Source organism: Salmo salar, chromosome ssa19 (assembly GCF_905237065.1).
Source record: "Salmo salar chromosome ssa19, Ssal_v3.1, whole genome shotgun sequence".
Taxonomy (NCBI): domain Eukaryota; kingdom Metazoa; phylum Chordata; class Actinopteri; order Salmoniformes; family Salmonidae; genus Salmo; species Salmo salar.
Window position 1 is genome coordinate 1,371,035 of NC_059460.1, and position 21,235 is coordinate 1,392,269.

A 21,235-nucleotide genomic window follows, 5' to 3' on the forward strand; every position below is an offset into this window, starting at 1 on the left:
TGCTTAATGTGAGTCTGGAAGGAGAGTTTACAGTCTAACCAGACACCTAGATATTTGTAGTTGTCCACATATTCTAGGTCAGAACTGTCAGGAGTAGTGATGCTAGTTGGGCGGGAGGGTGCGGGGAGCAATCGGTTGAAGAGCATGCACTTAGTTTTACTAGCATTTAATAGCAGTTGGAGGCAACGGAAGGAGTGTTGTATGGCATTGAACCTTGTTTGGAGGTTTGTTAGCACAGTGTCCAAAGAAGGTCCAGATGTAAACAGAATGGTGTCACCTAACAGTGGATCAGAGAATCACCAGCAGCAAGAGCGACATCATTGGTATATACAGAGAAAAGAGTCAGCCCAAGAATTGAACCCTGTGGCACCCCCACAGAGACTGCCAGAGGAGGTCCGGACAACAAGCCCTCTGATTTGACACACTGAACTCTATCAGAGCAGTAGTTGGTGAACCAGGTGAGGCGGTCATTTGAAAAGCCAAGGCTGTTGAGTCTGCCGATAAGAATGCGGTGATTGGCAGAGTTTGGGCACAGACCTGGATAGTATGACAGAACTCTGCATGCTATCTCTGCAGTAGATTGCAACTCCACCCCCTTTGGCAGTTCTATCTTGTCAGAAAATGTTATAGTTAGGGATAGAAATTACAGGATTTTTGGTGGCCTTCCTAAGCCAGGATTCAGACACGTGGGTGGAGTGTGCTAAAGCAGTGAATAAAACAAACTTAGGGAGGAGGCTTCTAATGTTAACATGCATGAAACCAATGCTTTTACGGTTACGGAAGTCAACAAATGAGAGCGCCTGGGGAATGGGAGTGATGCTGGGGGCTGCAGGGCCTGGGTTAACCTCTACATCACCAGAGGAACATAGGAGGAGTAAGATAAGAGTGCGGCTAAAGGCTAAAAGAACTGGTCGTCTATTGAGTTTGGAACAGAGAGTTAAAGGAGCAGGTTTCTGGGCGAGGAAGTATAGATTCAAGGCATAATGTACAGATGAGGGTATGGTAGGATGTGAGTACAGTGGAGGTAAGCCTAGGAATTGAGTGACGATGAGAGGTTTTGTCTCCGCATGTGTGGGGGTGGAACATAGGGGCTAGCTAAGGCATATTGAGCAGGGCTGGAGGCTCTACAGTGAAGTAAGAAAAACATTACTGACCAAAACAGCAATAGACAAGGCATATTGACATTAGGGAGAGGCATGTGTAGTCGAGTGATCATAGGGTCCAGTGAGTAGCTAGGCGAGTTGGAGGCACGGCGATTCAAACAGCTAGCAGGCCGGAGCTAGCAGCAGGCTAGCAGATGGGCCTCAGGGGAACGTCGCAACGGGAGAGTCTGTTGAAAGCCCCTCGGACGGTTACGTCGGCAGACCAGTCGTGATGGATCGGCGGGGCTCCGTGTCGGCAGCAAAGGTTCCAGGCCAATTGGCAGAAGAGGTATTGAAGCCCAGGAATTATCTGATGGAATTCTTCAGCTAGCCGGGAGAAGGGCCAAGCTTGAGGCTAGCTCCAGGCTAACTGGTGCTTGCTTCGGGACAGAAACCTCCTCGGACGGTTTCATCAGTAGACCAGTCGTGATGGATCGTTAGGGCTCCGTGTCGGCAGCAGAGGGTCCAGGCCAATTGGCAAAAGAGGTAATTGAAGCCCAGGAATTGCTTGATGGAATCTCTTCGGCTAGCTGGGAGATGGGCCTAGTTCGAGGCTAGCTCCAGGCTAACTGGTGCTTGCTTCGGGACAGAGACGTTAGAAAGGAGTAGCCACTCGGATAGCAGCTAGCTAGCTGCGATGATCCGGAGTAAAGGTTTCCGAGCTTGCGGTAGGAATCCGGGGATGTGGTAGAGAAAAGTAGCCTGATATGCTCTGGGTAGACATCACGCTGTGCAGGCTGGCAGGAGTTGCCTGGGCGGATGCTGGCAGTCCGGGTTGACGGTGGCTAACTGACTACTTGCTAGTAGCTAGTTAGCTGGCTAGCTTCTGAACGGGGTTCCGGTTCAAAAGTGTAAAAATAGTAGATCCATACCACATTGGGTGAGGCGGGTTGCAGGCGAGTATGTTCAGTCCATAGATGGAAAATTAGATTAAAAAATAATATATATATATATACATACACGAGGAAAAACGATATATACAAGGGACGGGACAAGAAAATCAAAACAGACATCCCCACTGCTATGCCATCTTGAAATGTCACCCGATGTATACCACCCCTACCTTGTCACAACACAACTGATTGGCTCAAACGGATTAAGAAGGAAAGAAATTCCACTAACTTTTAACAAGCACACCTGTTAATTGAAATGCATTCCAGGTGACTACCTCATGAAGCTGGATGAGAGAATGCCAAGAGTGTGCAAAGCTGTCATCAAGGCAAAGGGTGGCTTCTTTGAAGAATCTCAAATCAAAAATATATTTTGATTTAACACTTTTTTGTTTACTACATGATTCCATATGTGTGATTTCATAGTTTTGTCGTCTTCACTATTATTCTACAATGTAGAGTTGTCCAAACTTTTAACTGGTACTGTACACACACGGAGTATTGATATAATAACCATCATATCGAAGTAGATGTGGAGTTACGCAATGATATGGTGTGTGGTGCTCCCAGTACGACTCAGCAAACCATGCATTTTATTAGGCTACAGATGAAATAAGGTATGATGAACTTCACAGGGTGGTGAAAGGGCACGGTGATCTTGATGCTCCTTTCCAGTTTATATCGAGGGTCTTATTCTGGTGACATGATGATCGATGCTTGACTGCTGTTTGACAAATAAAAATATTTTCGCTCTCAATTATTTCATCATGTAGACTACCCTACCCGCACAGTCTACCCGCACTGTATCTGCGAGCTGCTGGTCTAGAGCGTGCGTGCCAAGACCAGAGTAGGCAGATTTGCTATTTAACACAACATTTTTTGTGACAAAACTAACGGGTCAATTGAAATGCAAAACTATAGGTCAATTTGAAAATGCGATGGAAACACATTGAAATTTAGATTTCTATTTGGTACATGTAAACTTAAGTGAAAAATCACATTTTGTGGGCACTATGTCATCTACATTTACATTACATTTAAGTCATTTAGCAGACGCTCTTATCCAGAGCGACTTACAAATTGGTGCATTCACCTTATGATATCCAGTGGAACAACCACTTTACAATAGTGCATCTAAATATTTTAACGGGGGGGGGTTAGAAGGATTACTTTATCCTATCCTAGGTATTCCTTAAAGAGGTGGGGTTTCAGGCGTGATTCCGATTGTCCTGACATGACTTTCTATTGTCTCAGATGTAGGCCTACTGCTCTCTGGTATGTCAGCTTCCCCCTTTTAAGCCTTATTCAATGCTTCATACCCTCTTTCACTCTTTACCCCCTTCTGCCCCCAAAGTATGGTACAGATTCTGCCCCCCCCCCATCTTCTGACTTTTTCAAAACGTCATACAACCTCATCTCCCCATCCCTATCTTTAGCCCCCTCGTCACCCAAGGTGACGTACACCTCTCTTCCTTCACCTTCAGCGCTTCGTACTCTCCCCCTGTTCTCTCTCCTCCTGCTGCTGCTGGAGTTCTGTTCAGGGTGTCGTACTCTCCCTCTCTCTCAGCTCCTCATACCATCAGTCTCCTCCACCCTGAGGCTTATTGAAGAATATAACTTAGAAATGCCTCATGGGCTTAGCGCAACTGTTTAACCCTATCGAAACCAAAAATATAAGCTTGTTTTACTATATTGTTTAACATTGCAATAAAAAAATGTAAACTATAATTTTGATCTCATGGATGGTCAGTTATTGCATCTAGTCCTGTCTATGAATTTGACTGGTTACATTTCTCCAGTCCCACCCCTAAGCTGTTTACCTAAAACTGTGGCTGGCTGGCCACTTTGTGTTTAAACTGCAGATTGCCCCTTCAATCAAGTTCAAATTACAGTGCATTTGGAAAGTATTCAGACCCATTGACTTTTATTTTTCTAATGTTACATTAGACGTATTCTAAAATGGATAAAAAAAAATAAATCAATCTACACACAATACCTCATGACAAAGCAAAACGTTTTTTAAACATTTTTACAGAAATTGAAATGTACATTTGCCTAAGTATTCAGACCCTTTACTCAGTACTCTGTTGAAGCACCTTCGGCAAAGATTACAGCCTCGAGTCTACGTGGGTATGGGGCTACAAGCTTGGCACACCTGTATTTGGGGAGTTTCTCCCATTAATCTCTGCAGATCCTCCAAACTCTGTCAGGTTGGATGGGGAGCGTTGCTGCACAGCTATTTTCAGGTCTCTCTAGAAATGTTAGATCGGGTTCAAGACCAGGCTCTGGCTGGGCCACTCAAGTACATTGAGACTTGTCCCAAAGCCACTCCGTATTGTCTTGGCTGTGTGCGTAGGGTTGTTGTCCTTCTGAAAGGTTCTCCCATCTCCAGAGTTCCTATGTGGAGCTGTCAGAGTGACCAAGAGATTCTTGGTCACCTCCCTGACCAAGGCCTTTCTCCCCAGATTGCTCAGGTTGGCAGGGCTGCCAACTCTAGGAAGAGTCTTGGTGGTTCCAAACTTCTTCCATTTAAGAATGATGGAGGCCACTGTGTTCTTGGGGACCTTCAATTCTGCAGAATCTTTTTTGGTACCCTTGCCAAGATCTGTGCCTTGACACAATCCTGTCTGAGCTCTACGAACAATTCCTTCGACCTCGTGGCTTGGGTTTTGCTCTGACAACTGTGGGACCTTTATATAGACCGGTGTGCGCGCCTTTCCAAATCATGTCCAATCAATTGAATTTACCACAGGTGGACTCCAATCAAGTTGTAGAAGCATCTCAAGGATGATCAATGGAAACAGGATGCATCCGAGCTCAATTTCAAGTCTCATAACAAATAGTCTGAATACTTATGTATATGAGGTATGTTTATTTAATACATTTGCAACAAAAAAGTAACCTGTTGTGTGTAGATTGATGAGGATTTTTGTTTATTTAATCCATTTTAGAATAAGGCTGTAATGTAACAATGTGGAAAAAGTCAAGGGGTCTGAATATTTTCCAACTGCACTGTATACAGAGCCTGCACTGAGATATCAATATGTTTAATATACATTAAATCTCAATGCAATACTCCAAATTGTATATTGTGGCGGTTTCGGCACTATGATCTTGGTAAGGCAGGGTTTACAGATACAAACACACACCACACCACGTGAAGGGTTAACACGCTTTTATTTATTTATTTATCTGGTACCGGCAGTGTTCCTGATATACAAAACTCAAACAAACAAAGTAAATATGTCGTCGCCAGTGGAAGAGCCTCCACTCTTGGTCTTCGGGGTTCCCTCCATGTTGAAATCTTCAGTTCCTTTATTCCTGTAAACCTCCTTCTCTCCGTCTCTCCAATAGCCTCCTCCTCGTTCACCTGCCAGGGTCAAAGAAAGACGAAGAAAGCAAACCCAGGGAGCGGTTAAGTAGAGGCCCTGATTGGTTTCACCTGTCTGCCTTTTAGCCTAATTACAACTGGAGACAGGTGTGGTTGTTTTGCTGTAATCTGGCAGTTTCCCCTGAGCTATCCATGGTCCTGGCTCTAGGGAATACTTCCCATTGCTGTCCGTGGTCCTGGCAGCCAGAAAACACAGAAACATTGCAGGCATATACCGTCCATCCACCACACAACCCCTGAAACCGCTACAATATATATGTTAGTTATAGTGGGCAGCAGTGTTATATGGGTATTATCATTATGATCATTTAGTTTGCTGAAATAAAGTATTTGCATAATCAATTGTTTTATGGAAACTAGGGCTCCCGAGTGGCGCAGCAGTCTCAGGCACTGCATATCAGTGCTAGATGCATCACTACAGACCCTGGTTCAATTCCAGGCTGTATCACAACCGGTGTGATTGGGAGTCCCATAGAGCGACACACAATTGGCCCAGCATCGTGAGGGTTTGGCCAGGGTAGGCCGTCATTGTAAATAAGAATTTGTTCTTAACTGACTTGCCTAGTTAAATAAAGGTTTAAATAAAAATAAAATACTCAAAGTTTAATCAGTTGTTTGGGTCCCACACTCAACCAGACACAGATTGAGTCAGTATTATTGTACCATTGCTCTTTGATGTAGCTTGGTGCGGGATCACCCTGTGCTGGAATAATTATATTAAAATGAGGTCTGAGAACAATAGAATGAGCAGTAGGGTTTCATATTACCATAGGGATTGGTAATTAACACTGTCTACAACTGGTTACTGTTCTGGGGCTGTATTCACACAGCGCTCCTATAGTAAGATTGCTGATCTAAGTTCCTCTGTCCATGTAATCTTATTCATAAAGATCTAAGGCAAAACTGATCCTAAATCAGCGTCTCGCTTTGTGAATACGGACCTTGGTCTTTACAACATTGAAGCCAGTATCTTTGACCCAAGAAATACTTTTGAGTGGTCAGAGAAGAGGGAAGCTGTGGGAGGAGTCCCAGGGCGGGCAGAGGAGGAGGGGTGGAATCCTCCTGCACTCCACTCATCCATCTCGACTATAATTACCTGAACCTGCTGTTCCCACCAGGAAACTCCTCAGCCCAGCCAAGTGTGTCAGAAAGACTTCCGCTAACCTGACAGCTTCTCTTTCCTCCCTCCTTCCTTCCCTCCTTGTCTCTCTCCTTCACCCCCTCACAGAACAATGCCAAGAGAATGCACAGTGCACAGCTAGAAATCAGGTGTCATAATATAATACCATTATCAAATATCACTTACCAATGTCTCTCCCTTCCCCCTTCCTTTTCGCTCAATCTCAGGCAGATGGATGCAGGATTAACGATAAGAGAGGGCAGAGAAAGAGAGAGTCCTTATGACCAGTGTAGAAAACACTATCTCTGTCTGACATGATGACATAGACCCACCACGTGCTCCCTGGACAGTGACAAAGCCTCTATTTCTCTCTCCCATTTTCTCTAGGGTGATATCTGAAGCCCAGTGATCAATAGATGGGAAAGGGATATGGCATAGAAATATGACACCTCGTATCTGGAGAGAGGGGTTCTTTGCCCATTAGCAGCCCAACCAGAGGCAGAGGAAAGAATGGGGTGTTAGAAGGGAAAGATGTGGGCAGATAAAGTGGGAACCAGACAAGCAAGAGGCTTTGTGTATTATACAGTTTGTTCACAATTCACATACCATCCACAAGTATAGAAACCTGAACAGATTCATAGAGAAAATAGAATGTAATGTTCCAAAATAATGTTGAATAATTTGTAATAATGTTGATAATAGCAGTAGTAATGATAATAGTAATAATAGTATTGTCCTCTAGCTTTTATTATACAATATTTTTTCCACATGTACATGTTTTTTACATACACAATTTTACAGTAAAGAACAAAACAAAACTGTTAAAGAATGAAAGCAGCTGACAGTCTATAAAAAATAAACAAAAACACAAGCACAGTAAAAACCCTAACAGTAAATATTCATCCTTTCCAGGACTGTGAAAGACTAATACTGTTTATCGCCAATGACTGAAACAAACTCGTCAGTCAAAGTGATCAGACCTGGGTGAAATATGTAAGTAAAAAACGTTTAAATACTTAAGCTGCACTTGATTTAGTTTGCCTGGTACAGAAGAGCCAATGAAATTGTCCCAAAAGTGCAAACATCAAGCTATATCAAGTGTACCTCAAAATACTTTCATGTTTTTGCCATATTTGATCTAAGTCTGAAAGTGTGACATGACTCTGCTTTAGCAATGAAAACATGGGTTTTATCTTTGGGCTCCAAGGCTAACTAAACAACTCAAAAAGCTCACCAGTAAAGTTATTATTTATGTACAGAAATTCAACATTTTCAGTGACATACATAATTCATTAGTTATTGCTTTTTGACTAAGTGAGTAAAAATATAGCCTACCGACATGCCTAAGTATATCCAGAGTTCCACTTCAGTGCAGGCTATATAAGTAAAGGGAGGGGTTGGTGAGAGAGATATTCCTCCATAGGAGAGAGAGATCTCCGGTTCCCCTTCTCTGCTCTGTATGGACACCAGGGTCGTGTATTTCATAAGTCGAGGTAGTCCCTCCCTGTTTCAGTCAGTTTTTCTTCTTCTTTTGGTGCTTAATGAACACGGCCCTGCATTGGAGGGAGCCAGGGGCTACATCAATATCATGTTTGAAATGTACTGTCAACCATTGGCTGGTATATAGCTTCATGCACCATTTTGCCCTTCAAAGCAGTCACTATTTGACTGGTTTGGATGAGTGATTGATAGGGTCATGGTGGGCGCTCTTTGGGATCATGACACCACAGTCTCTCTCCCTCCGTGTGTTATTGTTTAGTCACTGTGACGGTGGGCACAGGCTGGCGTGTGTTCTTTTTTTTTGGGCTCCTTGTTGCCTGCAAACTGGTTCTTCGGCACGAGCGCACTGACATCACAATATATCAAGCGTGACCGGCAAGACAAACAGTGGAAATCAATACAAAGCTACAATAGCATAAGTACGAGTCTATTGGAGGTGGAGAATACAGTGTATATACGGAATCCAGACTTGTTACAGAACAATACTATTACGTTTTATGCGATTCTACATTTTCCTTTCCCAAAACACCGTCATACTTACAGTCTTATATAAAGTAAAACAGAAGAGTCTAACAAATGTATGTGAAATATATACCAGTATACCTGTCAAATACCAGTATTACCTGTCAATAAACTTCTTTCACTATATTTTGCAGAACTTGGATTGGGTGATGTTTCTGAGTTAGTCTTTGGCGCAACTATTTTTCTCATCCTTCTGACTATTTTTCTAAAACCACATCCCTTGTAATTATTTCCAAGGCAACATCTCAATAGACAATCATTTTCAACCAGGCAGACAGGTTAGAGGCCTAATGTATACAATTCGTTGACATGATAGAATGGTTAATTGTACTCATTGAACTGATACTGTGGAAGGAATACTGAACAGTCTAAAGATAAACTGGTAGTTACAATGCTGTAAGTCAATAACATTTGAATTTTTAGACTGCATCTCTCCAGATTAAGCAAACCAATACTACTTATTGGCACAAGTAAGATGTTTTTTCTTAAAAGTGTGAACATTATCATGGATTGAATTAACATGTTGTTAGCCACCAGATTGTGATATAGTATATGGCATTCAGTTGTAGATCTACAGGTAGTCTTGTGACAAACATGGTAACAAAAATCAGGCTCATCCTCATTATGGAATATAAACCAAACTGACAACCCATATGGTGGGTTATAATAAACACACTGTTAATGAAAGCAACCAAACTGGGCCTAAAAATATCCTTCTTCAATAAGAGGTGTACCAGTATCGACAAAGAAGCTTTGGTGCCCTAAAATACTCTTAGTGAGAGTGTCTCACACACAGTACACAAATGCAAAAACACACTCACATACACACGCTTAGTACAGCTATGGCTCATCCTCTTTCCACTTTTGTACAATAATTTTCAGTTCTCCATAAATAATACTATGGTCATGCTGGCTTTTCTTCCTCCTCTTCCGCTCCTTGCCCTCATCCCATCTACCTAATCCACCCCTTTCCAAGATCCGGTACCACAAGGAAACTTTTCACTCTTTTACGTATTCTTTCTGTCTGCTACCCCACCCTGTAACTCCCTCTATGTTAGCTCCCTGTCTTCCTCTCCTCCATGTAGGTAACTATTGGTTCCTGGTGGTTGTACTAGCTCTTCAGTCTTGTCCCAGTCTGAAACCCAGGTTCCTGCACCTCCTCCTCCTCCTCCATTGGGATCCGGGGCTTGGCTCGTTGCTCCGTAGCCTCCTCCTCCGCTGGTACGGTACAACTCCTCCGTCTCGTTGGCCAGCTCATCCTCATCCAGAATTCCACACTTGTCATCACTAAGTTGCTCGGGCTCTGCCCACCACTGCTTTTCTCCAGAGGCAAAAAGTCCTGGAATACAAAAGACAAATAAAATCATTCTGCCCAAAGCTGTACTTACTTGACTTGGATCTAGATGATTTAGTTCTACACTGAAGGGTTGCATTAACATATGGAATGTAGGACCAAAATGAATCATAGCTGAATATTATTACAAAAGGCAATGCAATAGTGCAAAAGGTAATAGCGATATGAGAATACATGTTTGATTTTCAATGAAGGATATAGCTTGTTTGGCATGAAATGAGTTTGATACAAATGAAACCCGTTTATTTACTTCAGGGTCAATTCAAGAGTAAACGGCAAACAATTGTTGTGAAACTGAGCATCATTATACAGCTTCATTAGGATGTGCGAAGAGAGGGGTGGGGGGATTGAGAGAGAATACACACCATAGAATATAACACCGCCGTAATGAACTAGTGCAGCAATGAGAAACACATACTGCCACTCTTCCCGCGTCTAAGGCGAGAGAGGGAGGGAGAAAGATAAAGAGTGATTGTTAGACCGAGTGAAAGAGAGAGTGTGTGTCCGTGTGTGTGAGAGAGAGGGAGAGAGAGAGAGAGAGAGCGAGAAAGAAAGTAAAAAAGAGAGTGAATGGGGTGAGAAAAATCGATTAAAACAAGTGATAAAAGAAAAAAATCAGAAAGGATGAATATTGTGTAAGAATCTGTCTCTTACTCCTCCATGAGTGTCTTGCTGTGTTATGATAGATAATGATTTATATGATGTGTAGTAGTCAGTAATGAATGCAGTAAGCAGTGTGATGTATTATATTGTGTAGAAGTAGAGTAATTTTGTACCTTGTGTTTGGTCATGGCGCCAACAATGAGCGGGCACACCATGCCAGACAAAGTGCCCACACCGTTGGAGATGCCCATGAGGATACTGGCATAGCGGGGAGCAATGTCCAGATGGTTCACATTAAAGCCTAATGGGGAAACAGAGAGAAAGGTCACCATGTTGTTGTTGTAAACTACACAGACGATCAATTTTCAAGAATATGATATATTAGTAGCCAAACTTCATGCCAGACAGGGACGATCCCCGAAATAACTGAGCTTGAGAGATTATGCAATTCTCTATGGACAGATCAGGTTAGTTGTTCTGCTGACAAAGCTTATTCGTTTCAGTGAGGTGCTGCAGTGAACTATTTTTTTTCTGTTGTGTGAGAATGCCAAAACGTGTCTTGAGGAGAGAATTGCAGAGGTATGAGCGATTAAAAGATAACAACCCAAGTCTCACCTGAAATAGCGAACCCACTGAAGCCCACAGCCAAAACCAAAAAGGTGATAGCCACAGCTTTCGTATGAGAAAACCCGACCACTAGCAGTAGGGTGGCTTCCATTCCGAAACCTATTACAAGGAAATAAAGACCCATAAACATATACGGAGGAAGTCAATAATCAAATGAGCATTCTTTGAATACACAGGTAAATGAATGGGGATTGATTTGTGTTGCGGATAAAACAGCACAAAAATAAAGTGGTGAAACTCAAAGGGATAGAGAATATTTTTCTTCAAGAAGTTATTTTCTTTGTTTCCTTCTAGTTAAAGGGTATTGAGGAAAGTATAACTTAACTGTGGCTCTACATGGTGCCGCTTCACACAGTGAGATATACAAATATATATACACGCTTCTCATTCCCCTCACTCCTCTATCGATTTCTCTGCAGTTCAAAAATAGTCTACAGTGGCAAGCAATGCTGCGTTACGGTGAGTCATCATTTGCCTTATGCAGTGATCATTTTCTCACGCACCGACTGGACTCTGTGCTTACCGCAAAACAAGGTGTTGTATTTTCCAGGTCAATATCTTTCCTGAATCTTTTTGTTCAACTTTTTTTTACCTGCTATTTCTCCTTGTAGTTGTAGTTTTGCTCATGTAAAAGTAGAGGTCATATATGACAAAACTGGCACAAGCTGACTGATAGTCCCAACTTTGATGCACCTGTACTGACCTGAGAGACTGAAAAACAGCTTCTATCTCAAGGCCATCAGTCTGTTAAATAGCCATCACTAGCCGGCCTCCACCCAGTACCCTGTCCTGAACTTAGTCACTGTCACTAGCCGGCTAACACACGGTTCTCTGCCCTGCACCTTAGAAGCTGCTGACCTATGTACATAGACATGGAAAACTGGTCACTTTATAATGGAACACTGGTCACTTTAATAATGTGTACATACTGTTTTACTCATTTCGGATGTATAATACTGTATTCTAGTCAATACCATCCTATTCAACTATTGCTCTACACATACTATTATATCCTACTTATTCTACAGATATACTACATATTCTATCCACATTCTGTCCATAATGTCTATACATCCCATCCCATAATACATACATACATACAGTGAGGGAAAAAAGTATTTGATCCCCTGCTGATTTTGTACGTTTGCCCACTGACAAAGAAATGATCAGTCTATAATTTTAATGGTAGGTTTATTTGAACAGTGAGAGACAGAATAACAACAAAAAAATCCAGAAAAACGCATGTCAAAAATGTTATAAATTGATTTGCACTTTAATGAGGGAAATAAGTATTTGACCCCTCTGCAAAACATAACTTAGTACTTGGTGGCAAAACCCTTGTTGGCAATCAGAGGTCAGACGTTTCTTGTAGTTTTTTTTGTCCCACTCCTCTTTGCAGATCTTCTCCAAGTCATTAAGGTTTCGAGGCTGACGTTTGGCAACTCGAACCTTCAGCTCCCTCCACAGATTTTCTATGGGATTAAGGTCTGGAGACTGGCTAGGCCACTCCAGGACCTTAATGTGCTTCTTCTTGAGCCACTCCTTTGTTGCCTTGGCCGTGTGTTTTGGGTCATTCTCATGCTGGGATACCCATCCACGACCCATTTTCAATGCCATGGCTGAGGGAAGGAGGTTCTCACCCAAGATTTGACAGTACATGGCCCCGTCCATCGTCCCTTTGATGCGGTGAAGTTGTCCTGTCCCCTTAGCAGAAAAACACCTCCAAAGCATAATGTTTCCACCTCCATGTTTGACGGTGGGGATGGTGTTCTTGGGGTCATAGGCAGCATTCCTCCTCCTCCAAACACCGCGAGTTGAGTTGATGCCAAAGAGCTCCATTTTGGTCTCATCTGACCACAACACTTTCACCCAGTTTGCCAATGAACATCTGAATGATTCAGAGGACAACTTCAGACGGGCATGTATATGTGCTTTCTTGAGCAGGGGGACCTTGCCAGCGCTGCAGGATTTCAGTCCTTCACGGCGTAGTGTGTTACCAATTGTTTTCTTGGTGACTATGGTCCCAGCTGCCTTGAGATCATTGACAAGATCCTCCCGTGTAGTTCTGGGTTGATTCCTCACCGTTCTCATGATCATTGCAACTCCCCGAGGTGAGATCTTGCATGGAGCCCCAGGCCGAGGGAGATGGACAGTTCTTTTGTGTTTCTTCCATTTGCAAATAATCACACCAATTGTTGTCACCTTCTCACCAAGCTGCTTGGCGATGGTCTTGTAGCCCATTCCAGCCTTGTGTAGGTCTACAATCTTGTCCCTGACATCCTTGGAGAGCTCTTTGGTCTAGGCCATGATGGAGAGTTTGGAATCTGATTGATTGATTGCTTCTGTGGACAGGTGTCTTTTATACAGGTAACAAACTGAGATTAGGAGCACTCCCTTTAAGAGTGTGCTCCTAATCTCACCTCGAGCATCCTATTTTTCCAACTTAATTGAGGAAAATAAGAACAATGCAAAATTTATTTTTGATACTGTCGCAAAGCTAACTAAAAAGCAGCATTTGCAAATGGAGGATGGCTTTCACTTCAGCAGTAATACATTTATGAACTTCTTTGAGGAAAAGATCATGATCATTAGAAAGCAAATTACGGACTCCTCTTTAAATCTGCGTATTCCTCCAAAGCTCCATTGTCCTGAGTCTGCACAACTCTGCCAGGACCTAGGATCAAGGGAGATACTAAAGTGTTTTAGTACTATATCTCTTGAAACAATGATGAAAATAATCATGGCCTCTAAACCCTCAAGCTGCATACTGGACCCTATTCCAACTAAACTACTGAAAGAGCTGCTTTCTGTGCTCGGCCCTCCTATGTTGAGCATAATAAACGGCTCTCTATCCACCGGATGTGTACCAAGCTCACTAAAAGTGGCAGTAATAAAGCCTCTCTTGAAAAAGCCGAATCTTGACCCAGAAATTATTAAAAAAACTATTGGCCTATATCGAATCTTCCATTCCTCTCAAACATTTTAGAAAAAGCTGTTGCGCAGCAACTCACTGCCTTCCTGAAGACAAACAATGTATACGAAACGCTTCAGTCTGGTTTTAGACCCCATCATAGCACTGAGACTGCACTTGTGAAGGTGGTAAATGACCTTTTAATGACGTCAGACCGAGGCTCTGCATCTGTCCTCGTGCTCCTAGATCTTAGTGCTGCTTTTGATACCATCGACCACCACATTCTTTTGGAGAGATTGGAAACCCAAATTGGTCTACATGGACAAGTTCTGGCCTGGTTTAGATCTTATCTGTTGGAAAGATATCAGTTTGTCTCTGTGAATGCTTTGTCCTCTGACAAATCAATTGTAAATTTCGGTGTTCCTCAAGGTTCCGTTTTAGGACCACTATTGTTTTCACTATATATTTTACCTCTTGGGGATGTCATTCGAAAACATAATGTTAAATTTCACTGCTATGCGGACGACACACAGCTGTATGAAACATGGTGAAGCCGCAAAAATCCCCTCGCTAGAAGCCTGTGTTTCAGACATAAAGAAGTGGATGGCTGCAGACTTTCTACTTTTAAACTCGGACAAAACAGAGATGCTTGTTCTAGGTCCCAAGAAACAAAGAGATCTTCTGTTGAATCTGACAATTAATCTGGATGGTTGTACAGTCGTCTCAAATAAAACTGTGAAGGACCTCGGCGTTACTCTGGACCCTGATCTCTCTTTTGAAGAACATATCAAGACTGTTTCAAGGACAGCTTTTTTCCATCTACGTAACATTGCAAAAATCAGAAACTTTCTGTCCAAAAATGATGCAGAAAAATGAATCCATGCTTTTGTTACTTCTAGGCTGGACTACTGCAATGCTCTACTTTCCGGCTATCCGGATAAAGCTCTAAACAAACTTCAGTTAGTGCTAAATACGGCTGCTAGAATCCTGACTAGAACCCAAAAATTTGATCATATTACTCCAGTGCTAGCCTCCTTACACTGGCTTCCTGTTAAGTCAAGGGCTGATTTCAAGGTTTTACTGCTAACCTACAAAGCATTACATGGGCTTGCTCCTACCTATCTTTCCGATTTGGTCCTGCCGTACATACCTACACGTACACTACGGTCACAAGACGCAGGCCTCCTAATTGTCCCTCGAATTTTTAAGTAAACGGCTGGAGGTAGGGCTTTCTCCTATAGAGCTCCATTTTTATGGAATGGTCTGCCTACCCATGTGAGAGACGCAGACTCAGTCTCAACCTTTAAGTCTTTACTGAAGACTTATCTCTTCAGTAGGTCCTATGGCCCAGGAGTGTGAAGGTGAACGGAAAGGCTGGAGCAACGAACCGCCCTTGCTGTCTCCCCTCTCTCCACTGGGATTCTCTGCCTCTAACCCTATTACAGGGGCTGAGTCACTGGCTTACTGGTGTTCTCCCATGCCGTCCATGGGAGGGGTGCGTCACTTGAGTGGGTTGAGTCACTGACGTGGTCTTCCTGTCTGGGTTGGCGCCCCCCCCCCCCTTGGGTTGTGCCGTGGCGGAGATCTCTGTGGGCTATACTCGGCCTTGTCTTAGGACGGTAAGTTGGTGGTTGGAGACATCCCTCTAGTGGTGTGGGGGCTGTGCTTTAGCAAAGTGGGTGGGGTTATATCCTGCCTATTTGGCCCTGTCCGGGGGTATCATCGGATGGGGCCACAGTGTCTTCTGATCCCTCCTGTCTCAGCCTCCAGTATTTATGCTGCAGTAGTTTATGTGTCGGGGGGCTAGGGTCAGTCTGTTACATCTGGAGTATTTCTCTTGTCTTATCCGGTGTCCTGTGTGAATTTAAATATGCTCTCTCTAATTCTCTCTTTCTCTCTTTCTTTCTCTCGGAGGACCTGAGCCCGAGGACCATGCCTCAGGAGTACCTGGCATGATGACTCCTTGCTGTCCCCAGTCCACCTGGCCATGCTGCTGCTCCAGTTTCAACTGTTCTGCCTGTGGCTATGGAACCCTGACCTGTTCACCGGACGTGCTTGTTGCACCCTCGACAACTACTATGATTATTATTATTTGACCATGCTGGTCATTTATGAACATTTTAACATCTTGACCATGTTCTGTTATAATATCCACCCTGCACAGCCAGAAGAGGACTGGCCACCCCTCATAGCCTGGTTCCTCTCTAGGTTTCTTCCTAGGTTTTTGGCCTTTCTAGGGATTTTTTCCTAGGGAGTTTTTCCTAGCCACCGTGCTTCTTTCACATGCATTGCTTGCTGTTTGGGGTTTTAGGCTGGGTTTCTGTACAGCACTTTGAGATATCAGCTGATGTACGAAGGGCTATATAAATACATTTGATTTGATTTGATGTAAAAGACACCTGGGAGCCAGAAATCTTTCTGATTGAGAGGGGGGTCAAATACTTATTTCCCTCATTAAAATACAAATCATTTTATAACATTTTTGTTGTTATTCTGTCTCTCAATGTTCATATAAACCTACCATTAAAATTATAGACTGATCATTTCTTTGTAAGTGGGCAAACGTACAAAATCAGCAGGGGATCAAATACTTTTTTCCCCCACTGTACGCCTGTATGCGTATGTGTATGCGTCCATAAAAATGTGACTTGATTTGATACAAATCAACCAATAATCTTTTATGATTCATGGATACAAACACTTGATAGCAAATCTCTAAATCAATGACACCTCTTGCCCTTCAGCCTGCTCCCGCTATCCCCCTGAACAAGGCAGTTAACCCAATGTTCCTAGGCCGTCATTGTAAATAAGAATTTGTTCTTAACTGACTTGCCTTGTTAAATAAAGGTAAAAAATATATATATATTTTTAATTCCGTCCTCCTCTTTCCTTCCTCCTCGCTTACCTCCACAGTTCATCATCTTCCTGACATTGGTGGTGCTCATGATTTTGTTTGTGCGCAGGTAGTCAGCCAGCTGGCCCCCGATCGGCACGATGATGGTCATCACTAGATGGGGGAGCGCCGACACCATGCCCACCTGGGATGAGGGGTGGAGGGTGGATAGGAGGTGAGCAGAGGTTTGGAAAAAGGAGAGGGAAGATATTTTTGAGTACTGTATGACAAATAAGACAAGATTTAGAGTAGCATAACTCTGCTTGTTAGAAGTCCTCACAAGAAAAGATAAAAATACAATTTGTGTACCCCGGGATCACACAAGCCTGGGATCACACAACCCTGGGATCACACAAAGCCAGATTAACCTGCTATCTAGAAGCTAAAAGAGTTATTTGGCTGTCCCCATAGGAGAACCCTTTAAATAACCCTTTTTGGCTCCAAGTAGAACCCTTTTGTGTTCCATGAAGAACCCTTTCCACAGAGGGTTTTACATGGAACCCAAAAGGGATTTACCTGGAACCAAAAATGGTTCTCCTATGGGGACTGCCGAAGAACCCTTTTGGAACCCTTTTTTCTGAGTGTGGCTCTAGGCCAGCTCTACATGGATATTCCTTGTCTTAGACACCTTGCTGATCTCAAACCCAAACACTTCCTCAAAGTATGCAGGTTGGCTGATGAGGAGCAAGTAGAAGGTCCAGCTTCTACAGAAATTGGCCACGATGATGGCGTAGACCGGCATCGAAGTGAAAAAGGCTCTCCAAGGCGTGTTCCATTTCTAGAGGAAAACATTCAGTGTTATGTTGCAGGCAAATGTGCACATAAAAAAAAAAACATTTAATACAGTAGATACTGAATATATTTGTTTAAAAATGACACAGATTTAGATATTTTGTAACAACCACCGCGTTGAGACATGGGTTGATCATGTTATCTTGATTCTATTGTGTGCTCTAAAAGACACTGCTTTTGGCCAGAGCACTGTTCATTTTGGCACTCTTTCTTTTCTTTTTTTTGTCTAAAATATCATTATGTTTTAGTCACACTTTTGTCATTATTGTAGTCTAGATATTGTAAAAATTACGAAAACAGTGGGCCGTTTTAGTCAACTAAATGCCCTTTCATTTTAGTCACATCACATTTGTATTGCCTCATTAACCTATAGTAAACATACAGTAACATCCTATTCTCTTCCCAACAGCATAAGAGACTGAGAGACACAGACAGAGACACAGAGACACAGAGAGACAGAGATAGAAGCACAACCACCAGAGCGCGCACTTCGTTATTTATCTCCGGTAATGAACATACTATTATCCGTCTTAAATTGTATCGTTTATTTACATATTAGGGTACCTGAGGATTGATTAGAAACATTGTTTGACTTGTTTGGACGAAGTTTATTGGTAACTTTTGGGATTCATTTGTATGCATTTTGAACGAGGGAAACCGGTGGATTACTGAATCAAGTGCGCCAACTAAACTGACTTTTTTGGGATATAAAGAAGGACTTTATCGAACAAAACGACCATTTGTTATGTAGCTGGGACCCTTGGGATAGCAAACAGAGGAAGATCTTCAAAGGTAAGTGATTTATTTTATCTCTATTTCTGACTTTCGTGACGCCTCTGCTTGTTTGGAAAATGTTTGTAATGCTTTTGTACGCGGGGCGCTGTCCTCAGATAATCGCATGGTATGCTTTCGCCGTAAAGCCTTTTTGAAATCTGACAAAGCGGCTGGATTAACAAAAAGTTAAGCTTTTAAACGATGTAAGACACTTGTATTTTCATGAATGTTTAATATTATGAATTTTGTATTTTGAATTTCGTGCTCTGCAATTTCACCAGATGTTGTCGAGGTTGGGCGCTAGTGGCACACTTAGCCCAGGCAAAGAGTAGCTAACTAGAAGGCTGATGGTGACTAGTTAGCTACGGAGCCGCAACCAATGTGTATAATCAGAGGCGGAGGCGGAGCAGAGCCTGTCTCCCCTCATCGCTTGCTCCCCAGCTGATTTAAGCTGTGTATGACGTGTCCTTCCCACTGCTGAACAGAACTGCGCATCTGTTCTGCTAATATTAATTGTGCTTATCACTGAAAAGCTCTCAATCTTTCCAAAAACTCTTGTCCAGTCCACTTACCAGTCTGATTTTAGTCACAGAGATAATTGTCTCATCACGTTTTAGTCAACTGAAATTTAAAATAGTTTTTGTTTAGTTATAGTTTTTTCTGGGTCTATTTAGTCAATTATAGTCTCGTTAATTGCCACTGAAAAATAGGTGTTTGACAAATATATTTTAGTCACTGGGTTGGGCTGCCATTTTACAGGCTCCTAACCAACTGTGCTATTTTGTTTGTTTTTTCTCATTGTTTGTAACTAATTTTGTACATAATGTAGCTGCTACTGTCTCTTATGACCGAAAAGAGCTTCTGGACAACAGAACAGCGATTACTCACCTCGAATTGGACAAAGATTTTTTCTTTAACGAGTCCGATGATGCTGGTGCTGGTACTAGGAGCGCACTCAACGAGCTGTATAAGGCCATAACAAAACAATAAAATGCTCATCCAGAAGCGGGGCTCCTAGTGGCCGGGGACTTTAATGCAGGCAAACTTAAATCCATTTTACCTCATTTCTACCACCATGTCACATGTGCAACCAGAGGAAAAAAACTCTAGACCACCGTTACTCCACACACAGAGACGTATACAAAGCTCTCCCTCGCCCTCCATTTGTCAAATCTCACCATAATTCTATCCTCCTGATTCCTGCTTACAAGCAAAAACTAAAGCAGGAAGTACCAGTGACTCGCTCAATACGGAAGTGGTCAGATGACGCGGATACTACGCCACAGGACTGTTTTGCTAGCACAGGATTCATCCAATGGCAAAAAACGAACTAAAACAGACTGGAATATGGTCCGGGATTAATTCAGTGGCATTGAGAAGTATACTATTTCAGTCACCGGCTTCATCAATAAGTGCATCGATGACTTCGTCCCCACAGTGACTGTATGTACATTTCCCAACCAGAACCAATGGATTACAGGCAATATCCGCACTGAGCTAAAGGCTAGAGCTGCCGCTTTCAAGGAGCGGGAGACTAACACGGACACTTGTAAAAAAAATCCTGCTATGCCCTCAGACGAACCATCAAACAGGCAAAGCGTCAATACAGGACTAAGACTGAATCCTACTACACCGGCTCCGACACTCGTCGGACTGAAAATGGAAACCCAGCCGCGAGCTGCCCAGTGACACGAGCCTACCAGACGAGCTAAATGCCTTTTATGCTCGCTTCGAGGCAAGCAACACTGAAGCATGCATGAGAGCACCAGCTGTTCTGGACAACTGTGTCATCACGCTCTCCATAGCAGATGTGAGCAAGACCTTTAAACAGGTCAACATTCACAAAGTAGCAGGGCCAGACGGACTACCAGGAAGTGTACTCAAAGCATGCGCGGACAAACTGGCAAGTGTCTTCACTGACATTTTCAACCTCTCCCTGACCGAGTCTGTAATACCTACATGTTTCAAACAGACCACCATAGACCCTGTGCCCAAAAAAGCAAAGGTCACCTGCCTAAATGATTACCGCCCCTTAGCACTCACGTCGGTAGTCATGAAGTGCTTTACAAGGCTGGTCATGGCTCACAACACCATCAGGCCGGAAACCCGAGACCCATTACAATTCGCATACCGCCCCAACAGATCCACAGATGTGAGATTGAGTCTCCACACTACCCTTTCCCACCTGGACAAAAGGAACACCTATATGAGAATGCTGTTCATTGACTACAGCTCAGCATTCAACACCATAGCTCATCAATAAGCTAAGGACCCTGGGTCTAAACACCGCCCTCTACAACAGGATCCTGGACTTCCTGATGGGGGCCTGTTGTATTCGGTGCATGTGACAAATAACATTTGATTTGATATAGGGAAAAGTGTGCCATTTCAGACGCAGACACTTAACTAAAAAAAAATGTCAAACGCTCAAAAACGCTAAATCACACCATCAGAACACAGCAAGGAGGGGCCATGAAAAGTGGATCTGGAGAAGAAGTGAAGGTTAATTCAGAAGTGAGTCAGTGAATAGAGGAATTGGTGTACTGTTGACTAACCGTAACAGGTGTGGCATTAGCGGCTGACATTCCGATTGCCTCTTCAATGTATTTCTGCTCCTCTTCTGTGATGGTAGGGTGGGCTGCCGGACTCTCGTATGACACCAGGATCCAGAAGAGATACCAGAAGATCCCAAAGCTGCCTGGGAGGTGGAAGGAAG

At 43.1% G+C, this 21,235-nt stretch overlaps 1 protein-coding gene across 4 annotated transcripts in view; it reads right to left on the reverse strand.

The window, feature by feature from the left end:
* Positions 1–7,299: 7,299 nt before the first annotated feature.
* Positions 7,300–21,235, reverse strand: part of LOC106578273 (vesicular glutamate transporter 1) — a 32,720-nt gene continuing 18,784 nt past the window's right edge. For 3 of the 4 annotated variants that reach the window (XM_045701961.1, XM_045701960.1, XM_014156941.2), the window contains 7 exons: positions 21,075–21,217; positions 17,582–17,731; positions 16,966–17,098; positions 11,138–11,248; positions 10,696–10,823; positions 10,285–10,354; positions 7,300–9,904 (listed from right to left, as the gene is read on the reverse strand). In XM_045701961.1, the coding sequence (XP_045557917.1) occupies positions 9,615–9,904; positions 10,285–10,354; positions 10,696–10,823; positions 11,138–11,248; positions 16,966–17,098; positions 17,582–17,731; positions 21,075–21,217 (1,025 nt within the window). In that variant the 3' untranslated portion in view covers positions 7,300–9,614. The remainder of the gene's footprint in view (positions 9,905–10,284; positions 10,355–10,695; positions 10,824–11,137; positions 11,249–16,965; positions 17,099–17,581; positions 17,732–21,074; positions 21,218–21,235) is intronic. The other variant, XM_014156940.2, reaches the window with a different exon arrangement.